Genomic DNA, 24,032 nt, shown 5'->3' on the forward strand with positions numbered 1-24,032 from the left:
TCTTATGACTCTTGTTTACTACCATGCACAGAAAAGGAATATAAGGTATTGGTATCAATGGTGTGTGAGTATACAAATGATTATTTGCAGTAAGTTAGTGTTGTTATGTAATGCCTTAAGGTACAAATCTAACGGTAAAAGGTGTGTAAATCTCTAACCTCATTAGGACATGATCATAATTCTTTAGTAAATTAATTAGTACAACATGAAATTTCAGCACTTGATTCAGTACTTTAGAGCATGAAAGAACCAGACTGGGCCCAACAAAATACATTTAGAAAATTTTCACTTTCTGGTTCTCATAGTAACAGGGGAAATAACAGGGCAGTGCAGGCACATTGATGTTTGTATTTAATACGTTTGTTTAAATGTTATGTTTGTTTGTCTGGGATCTAGATAATGCTAGTTTTATTTTATTGGATGGTATAATAAAATAGATGATCAATTTCACAATCAGTGTAGTTGAGTCACTGTCATGAAGATCAGTGTATCATGAAAAACTGGTTCCTTGTATCCCGCTTTGCTAAATAATAATTGTGCATTTTTGTTTTGTTCTCCCATTGCTACAGGTGATGTAGTGGCAGGAGAAGCCCGTGTGGATGGGGTTTGGCTGCGTGGACGAAATGCATGGGGTTCTTGGGGGCTCTTCCCTGTGTCCTGTGTGAAGGAGCTGGAGCTTTCTGGACGCTCCAAACAGCTGAGTGAGCGTAGTGCAGCTGCACATGCATCTGAACTCCCCCCTCATGCTTTAAGCCAGGCCCGTGCCCTTATGAGCCTTCACGCTCAGCTAGACGAGGAGCTTGACTTTAGGGAAGGGGATGTCATTGCCATCATTGGCGTGCCTGAGCCTGGCTGGTTCCAAGGTGAGCTGGAAGGCAGGACAGGGATCTTTCCTGAGGGTTTTGTTGAGCTTCTCACACCCCTGCGCTCCATTAGGCAGGAGTCAGAGCCACAAAGCCTGGGTCTTTATCATCACTCCAGTGTGGATGAAGAGGAGCACAGAGAAGAGGAGGATGAAGAAGATGAGGTTGAGATGGAGAAGGTGGTAAAGGACTACATGGAAGAGGAGGCAGAGCAACAGCACCAGGAAGAAGAAGAAGAGGAAGAGGAAGATGGTGTTTATGGAGTTGCTCTATACGAGTTTAGAGCTTTGGAGCCTGGAGAACTGGACTTTGATGTTGGGGACAGGATCCGAATTCTTGGGACATTGGAGGATGGCTGGCTGGAGGGTCAACTCAGAGACAGACGGGGCATTTTTCCTCACAGATTTGTTAAAATGGAAGGACAGGCACAGACTGTGCCTCAAGTGCAAGTTATGGATGAGGAAATGCACTTTTCTGAGAAAAAAGATGCAGACGGTTATACATCTGCTCACAGTTCTGGTCAGCAAGACCACACTGTTCCAGAGTGTGAACAGAACTGTACAACCCATGAAGACCACACAGTGTGGGATCTGGACTACTTTGAGCGAAGGGAGGAAAGCAAGGATGTGAAAAACAATCCTCAGGATCAAGAAATAGCTCAAAAGCAGCCTCTGACTCAACCAAGGAAGAGAGAGAGGCCACCACCACCACTCGTTCAGCCAAGTCGAACAGGCAGCTTGGCCCCAAAGACAGTTCAGAGGACTAACTCTGGCAGCCCTACTCCTCCTAGACCACAGCTGCCTCCTAGGCCCAGCCTTCATGCGCTCAACAATAGGCAGAGTGTAGGGTCTCGTAGTAACCAACCTGAACCTCCTCCCATTCCAAGGAGCCAGGGACATCATCCACCTGGAAGAAGTGTTGAAAGTAGCTTTGCTCGCTCCAGAAACAAAGGCCACTATGCCTCCCATGATAGCAGGATGCCCTTCTCCAGCAGAACTTATGCCAGCCAGGGTGAGAAGAACAAGCAGAATAAATTGACTCGCCATGCCAGCATCAATGATGCTGACCTGAGTTCCGGTGGTCGTACTGAGAAGTGGTCTTGGCCTGAGGGGCGGGGAACCAATGGCCTGTCAGCATCTCACACATTGGACTCTATAGCTGCATATGCAGGTGACTTGGAAACCAAGTTATCTCAGCAGCTGCTGGAGTTTGAGAAGAGCCTCACCGGTCCAGGAGGTGGGGCTAATGAAGAACAGGGCAGGAGAGATGAGCTTAACATGAGCCAGGGAAGCAAAGTGTCCCGACATTTCTCCATCATGGACTACAGTAGTGAGAATGACATCATTAGGGGTTCTACATACCACCCTTCACTGGACCGCACCTCCCCCCGTACCTCTTCCCATGCAGGCTCTGCCTTATCTTTGGAGAGACGGAACACACACCGCCCCCCTCCTCCCCGTCCCAGAATTCTGAGACCACCAGCGCCCCGTAACTCCAGCACTCATGCTCCTTCTACAAATGGCAGAGTCACTCCACAACCTTACAGACCAGCCCGGAGAGCACCTCGCCCACCTCCACCTTGTCCTCGTTCTAACACTGATGCTCTTCGTATCCATCCACAGAGCTCAACCCTCTTTTCAACTGAGGAGGAGGGCATGCTGCAGGAGGAAGATGCAGAGCAGGTGGAAGAGGCAGAAGATGCTCTAGAAAGGGAGAAGGAGATGGAGCAAGAGAGGGAGAGAGAGCAGGAACAATACAGACTTCTCCTCAGGCTTGAGGAGGTGGAGAGGGATATTGAGATGTACACAAACACAGCTCAGGAGTTGCGTGCCATGCTGGATGAAGAGGAGCAGGAGGATGAGACGGCACGACAGCAGGCGCTAGAGAACCTGGAGTTCTGCACCTACACACTGGAGACACTGACACTGGAGCAGCAGCAGTTACAAGGTAAGGTTGAGGTAGTCAGCACATTTGTGTGTTGGGATTTAAAGCTCTGCTATTAAGAAAGTTCTGTTTTTAAAAAAAATGAATCTGTACCTCTTTAAACCTTCAGTTTCATTAATAATAATTCATCCATTCATTCATTCATTCATTCATTCACTGTGTGTAGACGCTTATCCAGGTCAGGGTCACAGTGGGTCCTACCTGGAATGGTACAAATAAATGAAACCAGAGAACTAGAAACATAGGAACTAACAACACTAAAAACACATACATGAAAATCTATAAAATATCAAAATTTGCACTAGATACACCTGTATTAACACTGCAGACAATTAAAATCATACATTTTACAAGACAGTTTAATAATATAACCCTGCTTTTCCTGTATTTTATGCAGTTCTTTTCAATTAACAGATAATCTTAAAAGCATATGTAATTCAATCAATTATATAATAATTTTTGGAAATATGTATTCAAATGAAATACTTGTGATGATATTCATATTTTAAGCAAACATCAGCTGAAACCTACATGATAGAGAAATTATTCGTGTATCTTTGTGCATCCCTAGTAATGTTTCGGTTTAATTCTAACATTACATTTCTCAAGTTCATAATAATAGTAGCTGATCATGGTTGTTGAATATGTAAATATTTGCTTTTTAAATTATTTTCTGTTACATATTCCGTTAATCAACGCTGTCCAATTAAAAACATGTATCTCAATTTGTGTGTATTTTTAGTTTACTCCATCATTTGAACACAGCGGCTGCCCTTCCTCTAGAATTATATGGAATAAAATTATTTTACATTGACTTCCATCGAAAATGAAGAAGGTTTATTCCTTCGACTATAAAGTTACTATTTTGGGAGATACGTGTTTTTCACTGGGTAGCGACAATATGTAAGATTTACTAAAACCTAGATGATCATTTCAGTGTTGAAACGGTACACCTGGTGTGTTCATGGGTGATTTAATCACAACCACCAAAGAAACCAACATGCAAATAATCTTTTTCATGTGGTTGACAAAGGTACCACAAAGAATGCTGCTTACATTATTTTCCAAAGTAACATACTCTGTTACAGAATCATCTTATTTACAGGAAAGCAGACTTACAAGAGTACATATTTGCTGACCTTGTGCCGTACATATTTACTGTCAGACAGGATTTGTCCACCATGAGGCACGTGATCTGGGAAATTTGTCAAGCTACAGTATTTCCTTGTGTGTTTTACTCTGTGTGTTAGATCAGGTAACACACAAAACATGAAAACATGAAACATTATTTTTACATTTCTTCAGTAAAGTTCAACTCACATGAGAGGAAGAATGAAATATATTTGTATTCACTAAATGAATGTTTATGTTCTGTAAAGTGGGTTCTCCATATTCCACATGGACATACAACAGCCATGTTTAAAATGGGTTCAGTACTGGATATCTAGGACATGCAAACCACTGTACATCAGTATGTTGGTATGTCCATGAAGTGAAGAAGAATGAGTGGATAAAATAACCCATAACACCTATAAACTCAGCAGTCTTCCAGTTAACAGCCCTTACTCTCAGCACGCCTGTGTAGTATTCAGCAGCTTCTTAGTCACTGCATAGCTTTCTGTTTGACCCTAACACCTGTATGGGAGCCCTCAGATCAGAAAGTAGGAAACACCCTGATTCACTGTTGAGAACTAAGAGAGCTCTCTGAGGTTAAAGCTGTTTTTTGGCTTCTAAAAATATCTGGATTCTAATGCAGACTGAATTACACATTGACTAAGGTCTTAATAATTGCAGAAGTATAAAGTCAGCAAGGAGTAAAACTGCTATAATTTTGGAGCTCAGATTCAATGAGGTGGATTTACTAGAGTTTAACTAGGAGCACTGATACCACAGTATCCTCTATATTTGCACACAGCAAGAGTGTTCTTGTCCTATAACCACCATTAGAGTATATTTAGGCTAGCCATAATATTCTGAGAATTCATAAGCACTGTGGGGAGTTTTCCTGTCTCTGTGGAGTTTTGCAATGCCAAAATACTAAACAGTCTCTTCAGAACAAGTGTTATCCTCATATGATTAAAATAATTACTTTAAATGATTCATCAAATTCTGGAAGAATACTGTATTTACCAAACATGCAAATAGGTCCGAATGACACTATATTTGTGTTCATATTCAGGCCCATTTTCTGTGGATATCAGATACAACCAAGCAAGGTGTTGTAGCCCACTGAAAGTGTCACTATCAGAAATATACAGAAAACTGTGTGAATGTATGGAAAACTATTCCTGCATATTTATTTGAAACTACGAGTTTTGTAGCACACTACTAAATACTGAAACTCTGATAATAGGCTTATGATTTTTTATGAATATATTTTTTCCCCAGTGAAAATTTTCATGCTAAAAGACTTTTTGCACAGTAGAGTGCAGTATGTTGGTAGACTAGAAAACTCGAAACTAAGCATCTTGAAGTATTGTTCTGATCCATGACGAAGAGTTTGATAATTTACTTTAGCAGCCACACGGGAGCATGTTACTAGGGTGCAGAATGCTGAGATTTTCTCACGTAGCTTATATATGAGGCACATTTCTGACCTACAGTGAGGAGTTATGACTGAAGACCTCCCTTACTCTATGTATCTGTTGATGAACACACAGTTGTTATCAGTGTTGTGGGACTGTTTGAAACTCATGGGGCAGTCAAGCATTAGCAGTCGACTATGGAGGTCATTCATGTGGCCCTTGGTGCAGCTCACTTCCCTCTTTGGCCGTGTTCTACACACAAGAGCCATGCATCTGCCAGGTAGGATCACAGAATAAATTGATTTCTATATACAGTCTATGGTTGTGATATAGAACTAGGGGATATAGAGTATAACCAAATACAGCATGATTGTCTTATATATATTTAAGTTGTAGCTTGTGAATTTGTGAAGAAGTAAAATTAATATTCAGGCTTTACACTTTAAAATGATACAGTGTTTGTTTTTTTAAAAAGAAGAGATGTTATGATTTAAATTTCATGATGATCTAGTGTTGATTATATGATGTTTTTCAGCAGAAGACATATTTTTCTACATTTATTTTGACAAAGAATGGAATAAAAATGAAGTACATAACTCCATATATAAATAGGTGAATAAGAAAACAGGTGAATATGGATAATTGCAGTAATAATTCTTGGTAGCAATACTCTGGGTTTTAGAAGATGAACATTTAAAGAGATGGGGGAAAAAGCGAAGTTTTGACTACTCTTAAATTTTTTATGTTTGCAGTGACAGAAATATCGACAGTGGCTTTTATGAGGTAATTTTAAAAGTACGTCAGAGACAGTGTTATGGTGTTTAAGTGACTGGCTACCTCACAGTCGAATATGAATGATCTTTGTGCCTTGTTTTACTGTTGTGGGTTTGTTATTGTACCTGTGTGGCATTTCTGGTATTTCCTTTGAATGCAGGAGTCAGTAAAAATGTCTGAATATGCAACCACTTTGTTTAATGAGTCAAATGTATGCACGTAACCTTAGTTTCACACTGAAACAGGTGTAATTTTAGCACCGGTTATGAGGGTCCTCCTTGGCCCGTTAATAGACTAGTTTGTATGTGTTTGTGTGTGTAAGCAAGTAAGTGTTTTTTTTTTCCATATCATAGCAGGGTGTGTTTCTCAGCTGGAAGGGAGGAACAATGACGGCTGCTTATGGTGTCACTGTGGGGAAGCGGGCGGGAGTGTTCATTGCACTCAGTTTCAAGGGGTGGAGACATTCTTGGAGTAGATGACTGTGATAAGAGAACAGGAGAAAATGAAAGAAACCACAAGAAAGCCACACAGATATTGAGCTTGTCCCGATACCAGAACTTTGACCTCTATATAGATATAGAGATTTTATATTATACTACAGCCCATTTCCAAAAAATCTGAGATCCTGAGAAATGTTGTTGTTTGTTCATTTTGAATTAAATATAAAGATCAAGTGCCATCAACATCAGGTGTTATATCTTGCCCTCCGTCTCGTGTAATTGATGACCCATCTCCACAATCACAGTCTCCCTCTACCTCCTCCTCCAGTCTCTAATTTTTTATTTTTATTTACCTTGCCACCCAAAGCCAGTTTAGTGTTCTTTACTTTATATTACGCTATATGCACTGGGCTAATTACAGTGTGGGCTAATTACAATATGAGACTACACTGATTTCTACCTGTGAAAAAACTGAACGTATTCGTATGTAGAAGACAAACTCTGTGCTAAAAAACAAATACTTCATTACTGAAGTAATAAGTAACAGACAAGTAACTGAATCATTTAAAAGTGAACTCTTTCAACAGTGTTTGAGAGGACAATTGAAAAGTGTGGGTTATGTGGATTATACCTTATATTTTCTGCAGCATATACTTACTGCGTTAGTGTGTTACTGCAAACTCTTCACCAGTTTTTGATATGGCACTCAATGTGTCACTTCCCCCAGCAAAGTTACATTAGCACATGATCATTTGTACGTTTTTATCAATATTTAAATTCTGAATAATTTACTTTTACATTTACTTTTACATTTTTCTTTTAATAAACTGCAAATTTATTAACTTCAGAGAGAGAGAGAGAGAGAGAGAGAGAGAGAGAGAGAAGATAGGATACATTTCTTGTGAGGGACCTCAAAGACAAATTTAGCCAGTTCCAAAGCTGATCCTGTTTTTTTATGATCTGGAGATTTTCATATTGCTCAGGCATACGGTGGAGTTCTTCTAACAGCAGATTTTGCAGGAGTGGATTTGTTTATAGTCCTGACTTAGTTATAGACGTGGACAAATGAGTTCATCAAAATGGATTATTACTGTATGAATCCCAGGAACATTATTATGAACTTAGCTCATGTTTACTGTAGTATGACATATCCAAGACATGGAGCAGCTCCCCTATAGAGCAACTTAGACAGGCCATTTAGGAAAACAGTTTCATGTTTACTTTTAGATTTACTGTTGAGGATTTCTGTGTGAGTCTTTTCTAAGAGGAAGCAAGAACACACAGAACACACATTAAACTTTCTCCTTAGGAAACCAGCAAGTTTTTAAACAGGAGATCATTCTATTAAATTACCATTTAGCAGACTGATTACTACTTATTATATATGAGGAAAGCGCAGACCACACCTTGTCTGGTATTTAATTTCCATAACTACAGAGAAATGTCGTCAGGGGGATCAGATCCATGTGATAAGGTGGACAACAGTAGAAAAAAGCAAAGATTCTCTGGAAAAAAAAGTGAAAGTGGAAATGTACCTTAACCTAGAGCTACGAATGATTCAAAGGGTCAAAATAATACAATGCATTAAAGGCTTAGTACACCTGCTTTATATGTAATTGCTATATATTGGCTTTGTGACACAACTCAATACCTAATATTTAAAGCTTGGCCTATATTATTTTGGCCAAAATAATTCACATTTATTGGGTTACATGTAAATCTTAATTTATCTGAATACATATACACTTATCTAGACTTGTGATTGGTCAAGTGCGCTACACAGCACATAGTAAAAACAAGGTGAAATTTGTTTTTTACGTTGAGGTCTATTATAATATACAGTAATTACTGCAAATACCATTATATATTCAACATTAAACAAATAATACTGTGCTGGCTTTCTCTCCACATACCGCTGTTTCTAATTGGGAACTTTGGCTGCTTAGAAAAAATCATGAAGTGCTCATTTCAATCTCCAGCCCCCAGCTTTTCTTTGCTGGAGCCCCATTGAGGTTAATAGAGGTCTCTTTTAAATAGCTGTGAGCTTCTGTTGCTATTAACACTTGCTGAGAAAGATGCTGTGGAGATGTGTGAATGCAGAGTGTTAATACAGATGAAGAGAAGCACATTGGAGACATCTATTACTGGATCTGTGTGCAGCTGCTGTTTGCAATCTGTTATGTTCTGTAATAGATTTACTTTAAAAGTGTGAAGCAAACACTAAAGGTAGAATTTGCTATCATGGGACATCCAGCATAGTGTTTTATATGCAGACAGAATGTATTAATTATGCTTTTTTTTAATTGAATCATCTTGATGGTTGTTTGCTTGGTAAGAAACAGTATATTTAATGTTTATAAAAGGCTGCAAATTAGGCTAGTTTCGGTGGACAGTACAAATGTAAATTATATGATCTCTGCCCATTGTCACACAGCAGGAATGTTGCACCTGTAAAAAATGCATGCAGACTTTCTGTGATTTGTTTTCCCCTACAGTAATGTGAGTTAGAGTTTAGCAGACTGATAAGTCTTGAGAGCAGAGAGTAACTTTTCCCCCTAATTTATTAATTTTACAAGAAAAAACATGTTTATTTTACATACATATTTTTTTCCGGTTGATTTGTGAAATATTGTTGATACTGGACTTTCTTTTCTGTAGCAGATGCTTTGAAATTGTGTTCTTTATAATTGCTCCTTTTATTGGTTTGAAAGCAGTGGATATACTATACTGGGATGCATGAATAGCTGTTTTTTTTCTCACACTAAAACATGCCAAAGCCTCAGAGACAAGGGAGAGCCTTCAACAATAGCTCATTGTGGAACATGCAGGCACTTTCCACCACACGGTAGTCTCTGGAATAATCTGCTTGTGTCCAACTTTCCCAGCTCATGCCTCTGAAACATGAAAGCACATTTTTTTATTGCATTCATGGGAATCCTATTGCTTTGCAAGTGGGCCAAACAAGATGTGATCATATGATGTTTACACACCAGCAAGCAGCTTCTGAAAGTGTTGTGCTGATAAAGAGAACAGAAGAGAATGTTTGAGTGGAAGTCTTATTTGAGAGGAAATGCTGGATGTGTCAGAGTTTCAGCTCAGTCTCTCGGCGTCTGCTAAACAGTGAGAGGTATGATTAAAAATAGTAAAAAAAAAAATAGTTTGCAAAACAATAACAAGCCTAACCACTAGAGGTTTCACTAACTGATATTAGAGAGTTTCTCAGAGTAACTCAAAGTTTCTGCAGAAAATGAGTAAACTTGTTTCCTCTGGAGAAACATTTCTTTGAAGACTGCCCTATGTTTTTCTGCAAACAGAGCCTCTAGCCAATCACAGCAGTCTTATAATCCACCACTCATGTGACTTTGCTCAATAATTACCCTAAGTTCCTCCCTCTTCCCCCCACACCCCACCCCCACTCCCTCTCTGCCTCCTTCCTATTGGCTGAGTGGGCAGAGGGAGTGAGGGATTGAGTTTCTCATGTCTAAAGCAGACAGTCCTGCTCTAGCTGCTGACGGAGAAGGAGATTTGGGAAAGAGAGAATGTTGGACAGAGCAAGAGCATGTCTGACAGGTGGATTGCTGTAAACAAATATGTGAAGAGTCAGCGTTGAGGGATCTAAAGTAGCTGTTAATGGTGAAGAGGTGATCCTTACAAGCAAAATGCAGGGGCAGGTGGCACTGGGACATCCTATGGAGTTTGCCCCAGTGCCCTGGGATTTCAGCAGGGCTCCTCCTCGGAGAGGGAAGAGTGTTGAAGAACTTGTGAGTGACAGCTGGGAAAGAGATAGGTACATCCAAATGATGCACTTCCAACAACAGCAGCTACTGCAGCAACAAGTATGCCCACAGGATTTTAGGCCTGCGCCAGACCATTTTTTAAACCAGGCCTTCGCGAGGCAAGCCAATGGCATGCGACAGCCGAGCTGGGAATATGAGGACTGGGACAAGATACCATACAGAGAAGACTTTGTACAGCAGAGGAATCCGTTCTTCTACCACACACCTGAGGCTGTGTTTCAGGAGCCCAGGAAGCCACAGGAGTGGGCTGCCAACCACTGCTTTTATGTGCCAACACAAGACATGGACTGTGCTGAGCCTAGAGGAAACAGAGACTACGTGCAAAGCCCAAGGCATAAGGAGAGTGGTACACACATGGAACGGGACAGGTACGACTATTGGGATAATGATGAGTATTATGATGAGAGGGAACATTACAGCAGGCGTGATCGTTATGCCTACACATATGAACGGGACGAAAAGGATTACTATGACAAGGAGAGAGACCGTTACAGAGAGAGGGATCGCTATGATCGCGGAGGCCGTGACTACTATGACCAGAAAGAGCTGGATACGTATGACCGACATGACCAGAAAGAGAGTAAACAACGGGATTACTATGATTCTAGACAAAGGCACAGATATAGAGAAAAAGACCGCTATGACCGCAGAGAAGAGTACTATGACCGTAGAGAAACAGACCTTTATGACCGTAAAGAGAAGGACCGTATGAGGGAGGACCGCTATAATCACAGAGATGGTGAACAAGGCCGTAGGAAAGCAGATCGCCTTGCCTGTAGAGAGAAGGATACTAATGATCGAAGGGAAAACGAGGATTATAAACGAAGGAAGGGAGACCGCTATAAGTATAGGGAGAAGGACATTGTCGACCGTAGAAAAGTTGACCACAATGAGTACAGAGAAAACCCAGATGCAGGAGATCCGGAATATGACCACTATGAAAATAACCAGGATGATATTCACTTTGATTTAAAGGGGAAGAATCCTGGTGATCCTGGTAAAGGTTACCACTACAAGCCCAAGGATAAAGCCCAGTATGATCATAGAGGAAAGGACCACTCTGAACCCCTAGAGGAGTATCAGAGTCATCGAAGGGAAAAAGATAATGTTGATGGGAGGCGGAAGGACCACTATCAGCCCAGAGATGCTGACCACTATGATTACAGAGAGAAAGACAGCAGAGATTACAGAACAGATGATCGTTATGATAGTGGAGTTAAAGACTGTTTTGAAATAGAGGATGATCAATTTGACCTGAAATGCAAGGACTTCTACAAATATGCAAGGTCTCCTTCCATAGACCACAAACAGGAGGGCTACAACAGTGACCACAGCAGTTGGAAACACAGTAGGGAATGGGAAGAGGATGTTTACCATGCAGAAACAGGCAGAGAGAGAAGGAGCTATGAGGATCCTGTCACTTTTGACCGCTTGGATGACGAGGACAGCAAGAACAGGGTGCATAGTCGTCCAAGTTCAGGAAAAGCAGACCCGGAAAAACAAGGCCGGACCAACAAGCCTCTTTACGTGGGTTCACTAGACAGGAACAGTTTCTACAGGAGGACGGCACCTAGCTCACTAAGGAAGTCAGAGTTTGCCACCACCAGGAAACAGAAGCGAGGTAAAATTTTAAATAATGCTAGTACAGACTGTTTCATAACACAAGCTTGGGGCCATTGTGGATATCGAGCGAGGTCAGAGGTATAAAATGAAAAGTTAAGCAACTGTCTACAAAAGCCTGCCAAACCTATGAGGCAAAGTCCACAGGGACCTCACCCTCATTTATAGCCAGACTCTGACCTTCAGTGTCATGGCACCAGGTATATTGCCTAATCAATTCCGGAAATGCCAGAAGTGCTGATGATGCTATCACCGTTGTGTGTAAGACTAGGCCGTCTGGCTCCTTGAATGGAGCTGAGAGTGTTTTGCTGAATCTTTTAGAAAGGTGATCTTCAAGTATGCATGCAGGGTGGGGAAAACTAGTCAAGCAGGTTTTATTACTTTCAAGCTTTGCTCACTCTCTCACGCTGCCTCCCTCTCTCTCTCTCTCTCACTTTTCTGAGTATTGTCATTTCTGGAAGTGAGTGTTATTGAGTGACTTGGGAAAATTTCACAAGCAAAGCCAGGCTTGTTCTGTCCTGTTATGACAAATGCTCTTGTGCATATTATTTAAAGCGTGACAGCATCCTGACAGTGCTCTCACAAACTGAAAGTCAGTTTCTCTACATTTTAAAAAAAAATCATAAATAGTTGGAAAAAACAGCTTTTCGGAAGAATTTGACAGTCTTCAGTCTTATAATAATTATTCATTCATTCATTATCTGTAATCGCTTATCCAATTCAGGGTCGCAGTGGGTCCAGAGCCTATCTGGAATCATTGGGCGCAAGGTGGGAATACACCCTGGAGGGGGCGCCAGTCCTTCACAGGGCAACACAGACACACATTCACTCACACACTCACACCTACAGACACTTTTGAGTTGCCAATCCACCTACCAACGTGTGTTTTTGGACTGTGGGAGGAAACCGGAGCACCCGGAGGAAACCCACGCGGACACGGGGAGAACACACCAACTCCTCGCAGACAGTCACCCGGAGCGGGAATCGAACCCACAACCTCCAGGTCCCTGGAGCTGTGTGACTGCGACACTACCTGCTGCACCACCATGCCGCCCCCTTATAATAATTAATAAATAAATAATTATTGCTTATTTTAATGAAGAGTTGCAAGATTAATCAAAAATACTTTAAGTCCTTTCCTCCATTGTTTACCCATTGTGGTGACCTTTGTGAGTAAGGATTTTGTTGTCATTGTCTGAGCAAAGATGGTTGATAGGTGATATCTTTAAGTGTTTCACAAGTGTTTTTGATTAGCTACTGAGAAATGGAAGCACACCGCCATGCTTTTAAACAAACTGCAAACCTGAATTTGCAGACACTTGCCTCAGATCACACAGTTTTCCTGTAATCTCAAACAGATTTGGTTTCTGACACTGTTATCTGCAATATGCACAGAAGCGCAGACTGTGTTTAGATGAGTTTAGCTATATGATATACATGTATTTATATAACAGTATGTTAAACAGTGAGGAAGAAACCTCATATCTTCTAGATCTACTTAATTAGAGATTATTGTTTTATTTTTAACTCAAAACAATTTCTGATTTATTTCATTTCCATGATCACTGGTAGAGTAGCTATTATTAAACTACACTATAGAAGCACACTTTCAAATGCAAAACATGCCTTGTCTGATCCGCTGTATTATTGGAAATGGTGATAGTTCAAATTAAGTTTTCTACATCATATCTGATATAGAGCAGGTGGCAGGGAAGCCCATGGTAATCCTCTGGAGTGCAAGGCTGCAGTCAGCACCCATTGGGGGGATGGTAGAGGCAGGAAAGTATAAAGAAGAGGTGCTGTCTGGGGCTAGGATGTGCCTGGCACCAAAGACTCTCCTCCATAACAAGTGTAACCTTAATGCTGGGAGTACAGGGTGGCTGTAGAGCGGATCAGACAGACCAAACTTGACTCATTATTTGGGGTAAGATGAGTGGGTTTGAGGAGCTGCAAAATGATAAAAACTGCCAAAAAAACACAAATTCTAAACTCCCACACAATAACAGAACTGCAGTATTGTACATAACTCGATCAGTTTGTCAAAGTTAACATTAACTTGGCTTATAAAAAATATATATTTTTCCCTTTTGAAATGCCTAAAGCCCATGACATGTCATCTTTTAATTCAGAGTCAATAGCAGTATTAGTTAAACATCTAATTGGATTATTTTGAATCTGATGTTACATAGGGTTATAACTCTGAAAGAATGATTAACAAATAAAAACAATTAAGTCAACTGTGGGTATCAGAGCTCAACTGATGGCTAATTTTACTACCTGGCATAGCTACTGGTGAATTGTGCGTGAATGTGTGTGTGTGTCTGTTGAGACGCCTGTTGCTGGCCTCAGTAATCCCTGTACAGCTGCCTATGCGGGTGGGCTGGAAGGGGATTAGACACAAACCTTCAGGCAATGTTCAGGCAGCCTTGAAGTAACTTCAAGTCAAGGGCCAGCCTGGTAGACAAAAGCCTCAAGTCACGAGCTGAGGAGGGATTTAGCTAGTTAATATAGGTCAGCTACTGAAAACAAACACATGAACACACACTCACACCCATCATTACACTCCTTCTGTGTAAAAACCTTGACCTTCAGGTTCTAACTGTAGAGTTCATACAGATTTGAAGCTTGTTGACCCACTTCTTAAAATGATGATTATACTGCCATGGACAGGTGATTTTTGAAAGCAGAACTCTGTTTCTCTCAGGTGATTGATGATCGTTTAATGGTTTTAAAATTAAATGCAAAAAGCAGTCATGCCTCTTTGTCCTCTGAAGAGCACTGATTACAGTGGGCAGTTATCAGCAGACAGTCAGGCTGCCCGGTTTAATGTGGGTGTGCAGCAGCAGCAAGCTAAGGATCCAGTAGGAAATGTAGACCTAGACCTTTCAGTGACGCTGTATATTACTCTTCTCTTTTGTGTTTGGACATCTTGCTTTGTCCTGTCAGGGCTCTGCATAAAGGGACTGGGGCTGTTAGCATGCATGTAATTACAACATATCTCTGTAATGCTAATCTGGCCCTATTCAGGAGATTACATACACTCGAATGACTTACACTACACAATCACATGCATTTTAAACGTGATTGTAGCTTTATCAAAGCAGGGTGGGAAAGAGGTGGTTCTCCAGGCTAGTTCTTACAGGTATGGACAAAACCACCACTGACTGATATATAGTGTGTCGGATTGTGAATGGCTTCATGTTTTTGCCCTGAAGGGATTGCAGAATATTCCCTGGATGTAAGCCAGTGTTTCGTGGCTGTAAACCTGGAATATATTGCCACTTTCAGTATAAGGTATTGCCAGGTTACATGTTATTAAGAAACCAAGAGAAAAATGTTATTCTGCACCAGAATAATGTGCCATTTGCCACTGTTCTCAAATCAGTCACGCTTACTGCACTGTACTTCTTGATATTGTCTTATCAGGGATCAAACCAACTCAAACTGTTTGCCCAAAGCTGTAAATATCCTGTAAAGAAAACAATGCAAGTCTTCATATACAATGTGCATTAACTACTTTCATTTCCCCAAAGGCAACCAAAAGATTCTTTTGAAAAGATTTTAAATTTCTAATTCTGAAGGGAACTAAAGAAAATGCTACCAGTCTTTATTAGTAGTCATATGCGCATTTCTATACCCCAGGTCAAAGTTTTTAAAAAATCTATGTAAAATGTACCACATTGTTTGCACAATTTCATTGTATATCATTTTAAGTTTTGTTTTTATTCTAGTGTGTTAAACTCTGCAAATAATTAGTAATTATGCATATTAAAGGATATGAATCTAGTTTCACTTAGAACATTCAAAAACATGTCATTTAACTGACACTGTGCATTCACGTGGATCAAAGGCTGGTCAGCATGGTTTATATTAGCTGACTTCTTTACATCTAACATATTAGAAAAGTATAGAAGAATGTCACAAAACACACGGTTTCGAGGGAGCATGAAGCAGCTTAAAGAATGCTCTTATGCACGTTTGGCTCATGTGTATAACATTGTGGGTTCCTCAGCGCACAAAAATATCTGATGAGGAATCTGACTAAGTCTGTATGAAGAGCAAGAATGTGACCCTGCAGCTTTTTGAACAATAGAATGTAAACCTATGTTTGACAATGCTGAAAAAAGACCTGCAACTCAACTCAAAAGACATACTTTATTTAAAAAAAAGTTATGTAGTATAAACATTAAAAATACAACTACAGTGTTCCTATTGTGCTTTATAATCAATTTTACATATTAATGCATCTGTATAATATTCCTGATGGTCTGTTTTCCAAAGGAGGATTGGTTCCCCATTCGCATATTTCTTCTTCTTTTGGAGTGTTTCATGTGTTCCAAGTCACACATGGCTTACAAAATTGGGGGTAGGAACTGGAATTCTGTAAAACTGTCAGCTCCCACTGGAAAAAAAAAACATAATTTTGAAACGCTGTTAATTCAAATTTGAATTGTAGTAAAATATCATTAATGTGGGGGTTCCTATTGTAAACTAAAGCAATTGCCCTAGTCAGTAATCTGTTGAAAAATTTACTTAGTATTATTATACTTTTTTCCTAAATGCTTTTAAATTGCCAATTTTTTACCATGATTTGATTAAGCATTGCTTTCTTTGTAAACCAGGTGTTTTGAATCAACATATTTAAATTGGTACAGATTTTCTTCCTAGCATTTTTCTAGTGATGTCATGTTTACCTCAGGCTTAATGCGAACTAATTCTTTAAAGCTGTCTGGGCTGCATATTTGTTTATTGCTTTTCACGACTGGAGCTTTTAAGTGTGTGTAATCTCAGTTTCCCACACATGCATGCACGTACACACACACACACCCATAAACAAGTGCGCACCAAATGCACACACTTTGTGTCTCACAGAGAGTCTTCCTCCTTCTTTGTTAAAAAAAGTTGCTCCCCCACTCACTTTCAGCCTTGGCAAAATACGAGAGGTCCACTAACGCTTGTTTCCATGGTAACTGGGCATTCTTGTGTGAACTTTGTTCTAAGCACACAACTCTGATAGTATGTGACCTTAGACTACACAGTGATACTCAAACAGCTCAGAGGGCAGATCAAGAGTGGCAGCCCATAAACCACGCCAGTTTCAGCATACCAAAATAAAAACAGCTCAGTTTAGTACCTACTGTAAGGGTAGTAGCAGTGGCTAGAAATTAGTTTGAGTTTGTTTTCGTATACTTTTTGGATAAAAAAAAATTTCTAACTTTGTAGGAAAGCTAGAGAACTAGGGTAAATACAAGTTACTGAAACAAAGGTGTGCCTTTGGTTTCTTTTATTTCTGGTTTAAAATTAGAGTCCGTTTGAGAGTTAGGTTTCACAAATATTTTTTTCTGTACATCAACAGAATAAAAATATCATTTTGGCAGTATGTAAAACATGATATAACATGTGACAAGACTTTTTTAAAGTTATTATTTTACGTAGATAAATAGTTGTAACAACACAATTTCCTGATTTCTTGCTGCACTCAAGCCATTTGTTTGAATTTTATAAACTTTACGTTAATTCTAGTCCTTTTTCTGGGTTCTTAATCAGTCAAAATTCCACAAGGATAAAACAGCACTATTCTCAGCCCTTTTTAGATTGACCACTCTGAGTGCCTGTTCTTTTAAACAACAACAAGTCACACTCCTAGCCCCAGAGGAGCAGCAGGAAGAAGCAAATGTAGATGATCTTGTTTTAGCTGTTTTAGCTTAGTTCTCTTCCTTCTCTGCTCTCATTTTGCCATTTTTATCTCCGCTCTCCTTTCTCCATTTTTATTTTCACATGGTTCTCTAATTTCTCGGTTCTCATCATGTCTGTCATATGTGGTTTAACCCTGTCTTTGCACACTCACGTAAACATAGGTCTGTTGCTATTGCATACAGATACTCAGATGAGGAAGCAGCCCAATTGGATGATTCCCAGCATTATATTAAGGGAGCAAAATCAGAATGGCTCATTTTATCCCAAGTTTTCTGAGTTAAGCAGCTCACAGATATAACTGAAAGGGTTGCCTTATTTCACATATTGTGGGATGGTAGGCTCCTGACACACAAATTAGTGGGCAATTATGCACTGAAAATCTGATTGTATTCACAATGTGTTCCCTTTTAATTCCATTAACAACACCTGCTTTAATGTAATGAAGGACTTATTAGAAGAAGGATATGGCCACTGCTAAAACTGAGCTTCCTTGAGATGGGTACACTGTCACACTAATATTGTGATATACACAGAATAACAATATACTATGTATTTGTTTTTATTTTTATTTTTATTTATGTATTTTGTTTACTGCCCATTTGAGAAAACTAAGTTTCTTGGGTACACTACGGATGTGTCTATACTTGTCAGCTTTGGTTCATTTAAAACAAACCCTGGTGCGATTACTCGGTAAGAGCTGTTCATTCCAGAAAGTATGAACGCTTCCTTTCAAACTCTGGTGTACTCCAAACAAGCAGACCAAGACTGCCTGAGCAGGTGGCTTTTGGTCTGTTTCTAAATGATTTTTTTCAGGTTTGAACACTATACAAACCAAAGGCACCTATGTCACAATATGCGACACTAAACAGCCCGCGAGGACAGAGTGTTTTGAAAACAGCAGCATACCACCTTTGATTTGATTTGAGTAGAGCAGGAATTTCTGGCACTGTTTTGACTCCTTTTTCCATTTTAGCACCACTTGCTGTGTTTCCAGTAGGTAAAAATAACACAGGTACCCAACACTGATAAGTGCATTAAGTCCAGAGTGGTGCATTGTTTTGACGACTGGCTAACAATATATTCATTATAGCACATTATATGATAAAAGTGATCATTATGATTGATTTTATGATTAATAAAATGTATATTAGTTTATTTATTAATGTAGAAACCAACCAAATGAGTTACATACAGTTCTCTTTTAAGCAGAAATATCTGAAACAATGTGATTGTCTAGCTTAACTGTCCAGAGCCCATGGAAATAGATACTTCACCTGTTCTCAGATACACCTGAACAAAAGCCCAAGAGGCCTCCGTACTGAGAGATCCTTAAGATTCTGATGGAATTTGGGGTAAATGGGGGTGGGTCCTAGTGAAGGTTTAGGCCATTCTGAAATCAAGGCCCAGAGCTGCTTAAATAACGTGGCCCTGGAGCTGATCTGACGTGCGTGTGTGTGTGTGTGTGTGTGTGTGTGTGTGTGTGTATGAGTGTGAAGATTCCAGCTCCAGACTTTTGTGTGTGCGCAAGCAGCATTGGTTGTGCTCAGTGGGTTGTGTGTAATGGTTGCGGGTTCCCATGCATTCACATGGTAATGTGGGTTCAGAATGGAGCCTGGATCCCACAGAAAGAGCTCTTCATGATGATACAGTGAGACATAGCAAGTCCTCTCATCTTCAGAAGAATGGACTGCCCATGACCTTGCCACCTAGGGGTGTTTGAGAGAGTGTGTGGCCTCCAGGAGGAGACGTGTGTTTATGTATTAGCTACAGGTGGGTTAAACCTAAGAGAATCAGTCAATTTACATTATAAGGGACTTATTTTGAATGAAAAGTAAATAATTTGTGTTGATTTGTTTGTGACCTTACAAAAGGCATTTTTGTAATTTTGTACCTTGTGCACCTTGCATTGTGGGATTGTTGGCATGTATTGAAAAGTGTATGTTAATGAGGTAGCTCAAGGAGAAGTTTTGTCATTTTTGAATGTGAATAGAGCTTTGAAAATTTCTCCCCAGTATTTGATCACATGTGGATTCAGGCAGTCAAAAGAGAAAAGATATGTAGCACCTGCTGTGACTAATTATGATGTCCATGAGAATCACTGTTATTCTGAATGATTGCTAAATGTTACAAAAACCTAGTGATGTCAGAATGCATCCTTTTCACTGGGATCCTGTTTAATATGCCATTGAAAACTAGCAATGATAGATAATCAATATATTTGATTGTGGCTGCTACTTACTGTTCATCTGCATCACCATCATTTTTTTGGTTCAACCAGAAGTTTAATATATTATTGGTAAGAGAATGAGTCAAAAATTCTTCAGCTGACCTCTGCTCTGAACCCCTATTTCTACTCCTGTGCCTTTGGATTCACTCTTGTGTGTTTGTGAACTGTAATAGTGAATGACATTGGTTTTTTATGCATCAGTGTGAAAAATCTAAATCAGTTATTCCTTGGGAAATACTTTTACTTGTTTTTGCTGCAGTGTTTTTTCAGATGCATTGTTGCTGTGTTTAGGAAATGTCATGTTTGATCAGTCACTGAAATCCTTTCAACACAAAGGCCTGGAGAGCGATTTGTGAAGCATTACCTTAAACCAACTGTAATCTTTTGAGTTGTGCCTGTATCGATCTAACTGGTGTGGCTCTAAATGTAACATTGGGATTAATTCTGTTTGTGTGCCTGAGTCTAGCCTGGGATGCCATGAATATCTCTAGGAGATTCATGGCTTTATTTATGGAGGATGTTAATCATCCATAGAAACACACAGATATATCATGCCTTTCTCTAACCTTTGATGCTTTATGGTAAGGCATAATGATTTATGACCAGTGACCATACTATTGCACGGCATGTTTTTAGGGTCAAGCTTTTAACCATGACAGCCCCTGCAGATCCACCCCTGGGTATGTGTATTGTGCCCCAGTGGGGCAGCGTGGGGCCAGCAATGAGGAACCTGGTAGGAGCAGTACTGTGGAAGGAGACCAAACACAATGCCACAAGCAATTACTTCCACTGCACGTCAGTATTGTGAGGGAGAGGGAGAGAGAGGCTTTTGTTTATATGTCTGGGATTACCCACTCATCTCTTCACCAGGCCATGGCACACATACATTACTGTAAGAGCCCTGGCACACTTTCTGTTGCCCTCCATAGCACCACACAAGGATGCATTCACCTGCACATACATTCACATTCATTATAACTGAATTTTCACTAGTTTCTCTTTTGTATCGCTTGTGGAGGGACCATGGTTTGCTATTTTTAAAAAGCAACAGCACTATTATCCTGCCCAAAATGACCAGTGAACCTACATGTCTTCTGAGAGTTTATATGTTATAAAAATGTATTTAGAAATGTTAGTGTAGATGGCCTTAAATATTTGTGACCAGTATGGATAAGCTTTTCAGTTAAACTGACAATTAGTTTAATATTGTCCCGATAGCATTCGTTTGTAGCTTCTTGCCTTTCAGTTTTTGAGTGACTCAGCTTTTAGTTTCTTAACCTCTTCATTCAGCTCATTCCTTTAATTGTTTAGACGGGGATGATTAATATAGCAGGTGGGTATCCATTTCCTGCATATATTTTTTCATGGTGCCTGAGTCACAGCTATGCCCTACTTTGTCTGTCTGGCTTATTGCCTTGTAGTTAAAGTAGATGGTGCTTGGGCTTTGAATGAACCGATGTAAAAGGTGTGATTGAAGAATTTATGTAAAAGACTGAACAAATTCAGAACATTAAAAACGTGATCACTGCATTCCCTGTGACACAAATAGGTCAGAGGGGTATGTATTGTGCAGTGTGTGTTTTTGTGCCTATGAACAAGACAGAGGGAGTGATTTTGCTTGTTTATGAAGTTATGTGAAATGGGGCAGTTAGCACACGGACGGATGAAGCCATGTTATTTTGGCATCTGTTCAATCTGCTCTTAATGTATTAGTACAATATACTGTTTAGTGATAAATATAGTTTCACTATTATCAGCCTATAAACATTAAACATTCATTTAAAAATAGGTTTAATGAGAGCATTGGCAGTAGCTTATGGTGGTGTACAGTGGTCTAATGTCAAATCAGTGCAGAAGTGTGTTTTCCAGCTAGGTAAATTTGGTAGAGCCACTCTTGCTATTTCCATATCTGTAATCTTAACAGTTTGAGTCCATATTTTCAGATTTATTTTCAGAATATACCACTACAATAAAGTTATTTTATTTGAATAAATAGGACTACATTTAGGAAAGTCTTGAGTTAATACAGCTATGACTGTATATGTATGAATATAAACAACAGTTTAATACTGTAGATAAGTGATTATTATTAGTCTTGAAATGTCTATAAATGCCATCTATTTCCTTTTTAAAGTTTTAAAGTGTTTTTTCTCCTTTTGTGCTGAGGCTGACAGGCAAGTCTTAATGAATTAAGTGGCATTTGGTCAGAAGGCTAATCTCTTACTGCTCTTCTATTGAATCAGCAGCATGGACGATTTACCTCTGCATGATGTCACTGAAAGACATTACATCCAAGAAGCCCTGTATAGTCTCAGGGTTTACAACACACACCTGTTGCTTTCTTTGTAGAGCAGCTATGGGTAATTCCAGTCCTGGAAGGATATGCACTTTTTTTTCCCACTTCACTTTAAATCGGCTGGTGTGGGCTGACAGAACTATAAACAGTTCTGTGTTATGGTCTTGAGATGAAACCTCTCTTTGTGTTTTTTTTTTATATATATTTAAAAAAATAATAAAAAATATAGAATTAATCAAACTAGCATTTAATTTATAAATGGTAAATAAATAGTTATTAAAGATAATAGTCTTTCAAAAACTTCATATGTGTGCTTATGTCCTATTGTTGTCCATGAAACCATGAAGTGATTTTATAAAAATCATAAATAATCCAAGATTTAGAATATTTTTTTAAATAATTGAGTAACCAAGTAATAGTGAACTACCTACTATAATCCTTTAGGAATTTTTTATTTATTTATCATTTATTCTATGTCAAGCTATCAATTTAGATTGTTTTTTTTATATGTATTTATTTTAAAAACGTTACCTGCTTCTTCTTTTTTTTCTTTTTTTTTTTCCTTCGCTCATATAAGCATTTCAAAAAATAACAATATATAGACACTAACTGATTCACAGCCAAAGATCCTCATTATCTGTAATGGAAGAAAAACTTTCCTTCTGGCTCCTGCAGCCTGATGTAGAGCAGCCCAAGCCCTAAAAAAGCCTGTGTCTCAGTGGATGCTGTGGCAGCTTTTGTGTTCCCACAAAGGCCCTTTTTTAGGCTTCATTGTAGGGACCCACTGAGGCATGAGAGCAGCCTTGTCCCCTCCGATCCCACCATCTTACTCAAACCAGCCTCAAAGCAGAGGGAAAAGATCAGAGAGCAGTCAGATTTCACCCTACAGCGTGACATCCTCTGGACAGTCAATGGCAGCATGCTGTGTGAACCCACACAGCTTTTTGTTTCAGTTCCATGCTAACAATTGTTTTATCTCTTTATTCAAGTTATCCTAAGTAATTGATCCATTCAGGTACAAAATAAAGTGACCATATAACTACAAAGAATTAGAATTAGAATTAAAATGTCTTTTTTGGCCACTGTGCTTGGACACACAGGTATTTGTTCTCAGCATTTAACCCAATCCGTGCAGTGAAACACAATTACTCACACAGTAGTGAACACTAGGGGGCAGTAAGCCCTAGCCACCACGCCTGGGGAGCAGTTGGAAGTTAGATGCCTTGCTCAAGGGCACTTCAGTCATGACCTGCCAGTTATGGGGATTGAACCAGCAACAGTCAGGTTACAAGCCCAGTTCCATATCCACCAGGCCACAGCTGGATTGGAAGTGGATCCCAGGAGCTCTACCATGGTGCAGAAAAATGAGAAATCTGAGGTCTCGGATTCCTAACACGTATTTTATTTCTGTGTTCATTCAGAGATGACGCTGCTGTCAGCTCAGCCAAAATCTCTAGAGTCAACGCCATTGTCTGCTGCCTCCACCGAGGACCCTGAGCAGAGAATGCTTGAAAAACGGTCAAAGGTCATAGAGGAGCTTCTGCAGACTGAGGCGGACTACCTAAAAGACTTGCGGATGTGTAGGAAAGAGATCATCAAACCTTTGAAGGATAAACATGTGAGTTTAACATTTGCAGCTCTACTTTTCAATACATTGCTCTGTGTTTATACAGTGATGTCACTTATACACTGTTTTCAGGTTTGGTGTAAAGGTCACAATATCACTACTAATTTTGGTTTATTGGAATTATACTGGAATTATACCTACTTACCTAAACCACTAAATAATGTTGTATTTGCATTATGTGTTGTTGGGTGTAGCCTTTGCTCTTGTCTCTAAATTGTATCC

The 24,032-nt window shown here is 39.6% G+C and overlaps 1 protein-coding gene across 3 annotated transcripts in view; it reads left to right on the forward strand.

Moving 5' to 3' along the window:
• The window catches only part of dnmbp (dynamin binding protein), a 52,505-nt gene that overhangs the window by 20,357 nt on the left and 8,116 nt on the right, over positions 1–24,032 (forward strand). For 2 of the 3 annotated variants that reach the window (XM_066664392.1, XM_066664393.1), the window contains exons 4-5: positions 570–2,810; positions 23,605–23,801. In XM_066664392.1, coding sequence (XP_066520489.1) covers positions 570–2,810; positions 23,605–23,801 — 2,438 coding nt within the window. Of the gene's footprint in view, positions 1–569; positions 2,811–10,002; positions 11,965–23,604; positions 23,802–24,032 lie in introns of those variants that run through there. The other variant, XM_066664394.1, reaches the window with a different exon arrangement.

Source organism: Hoplias malabaricus, chromosome 3, assembly GCF_029633855.1.
Source record: "Hoplias malabaricus isolate fHopMal1 chromosome 3, fHopMal1.hap1, whole genome shotgun sequence".
Lineage (NCBI taxonomy): Eukaryota > Metazoa > Chordata > Actinopteri > Characiformes > Erythrinidae > Hoplias > Hoplias malabaricus.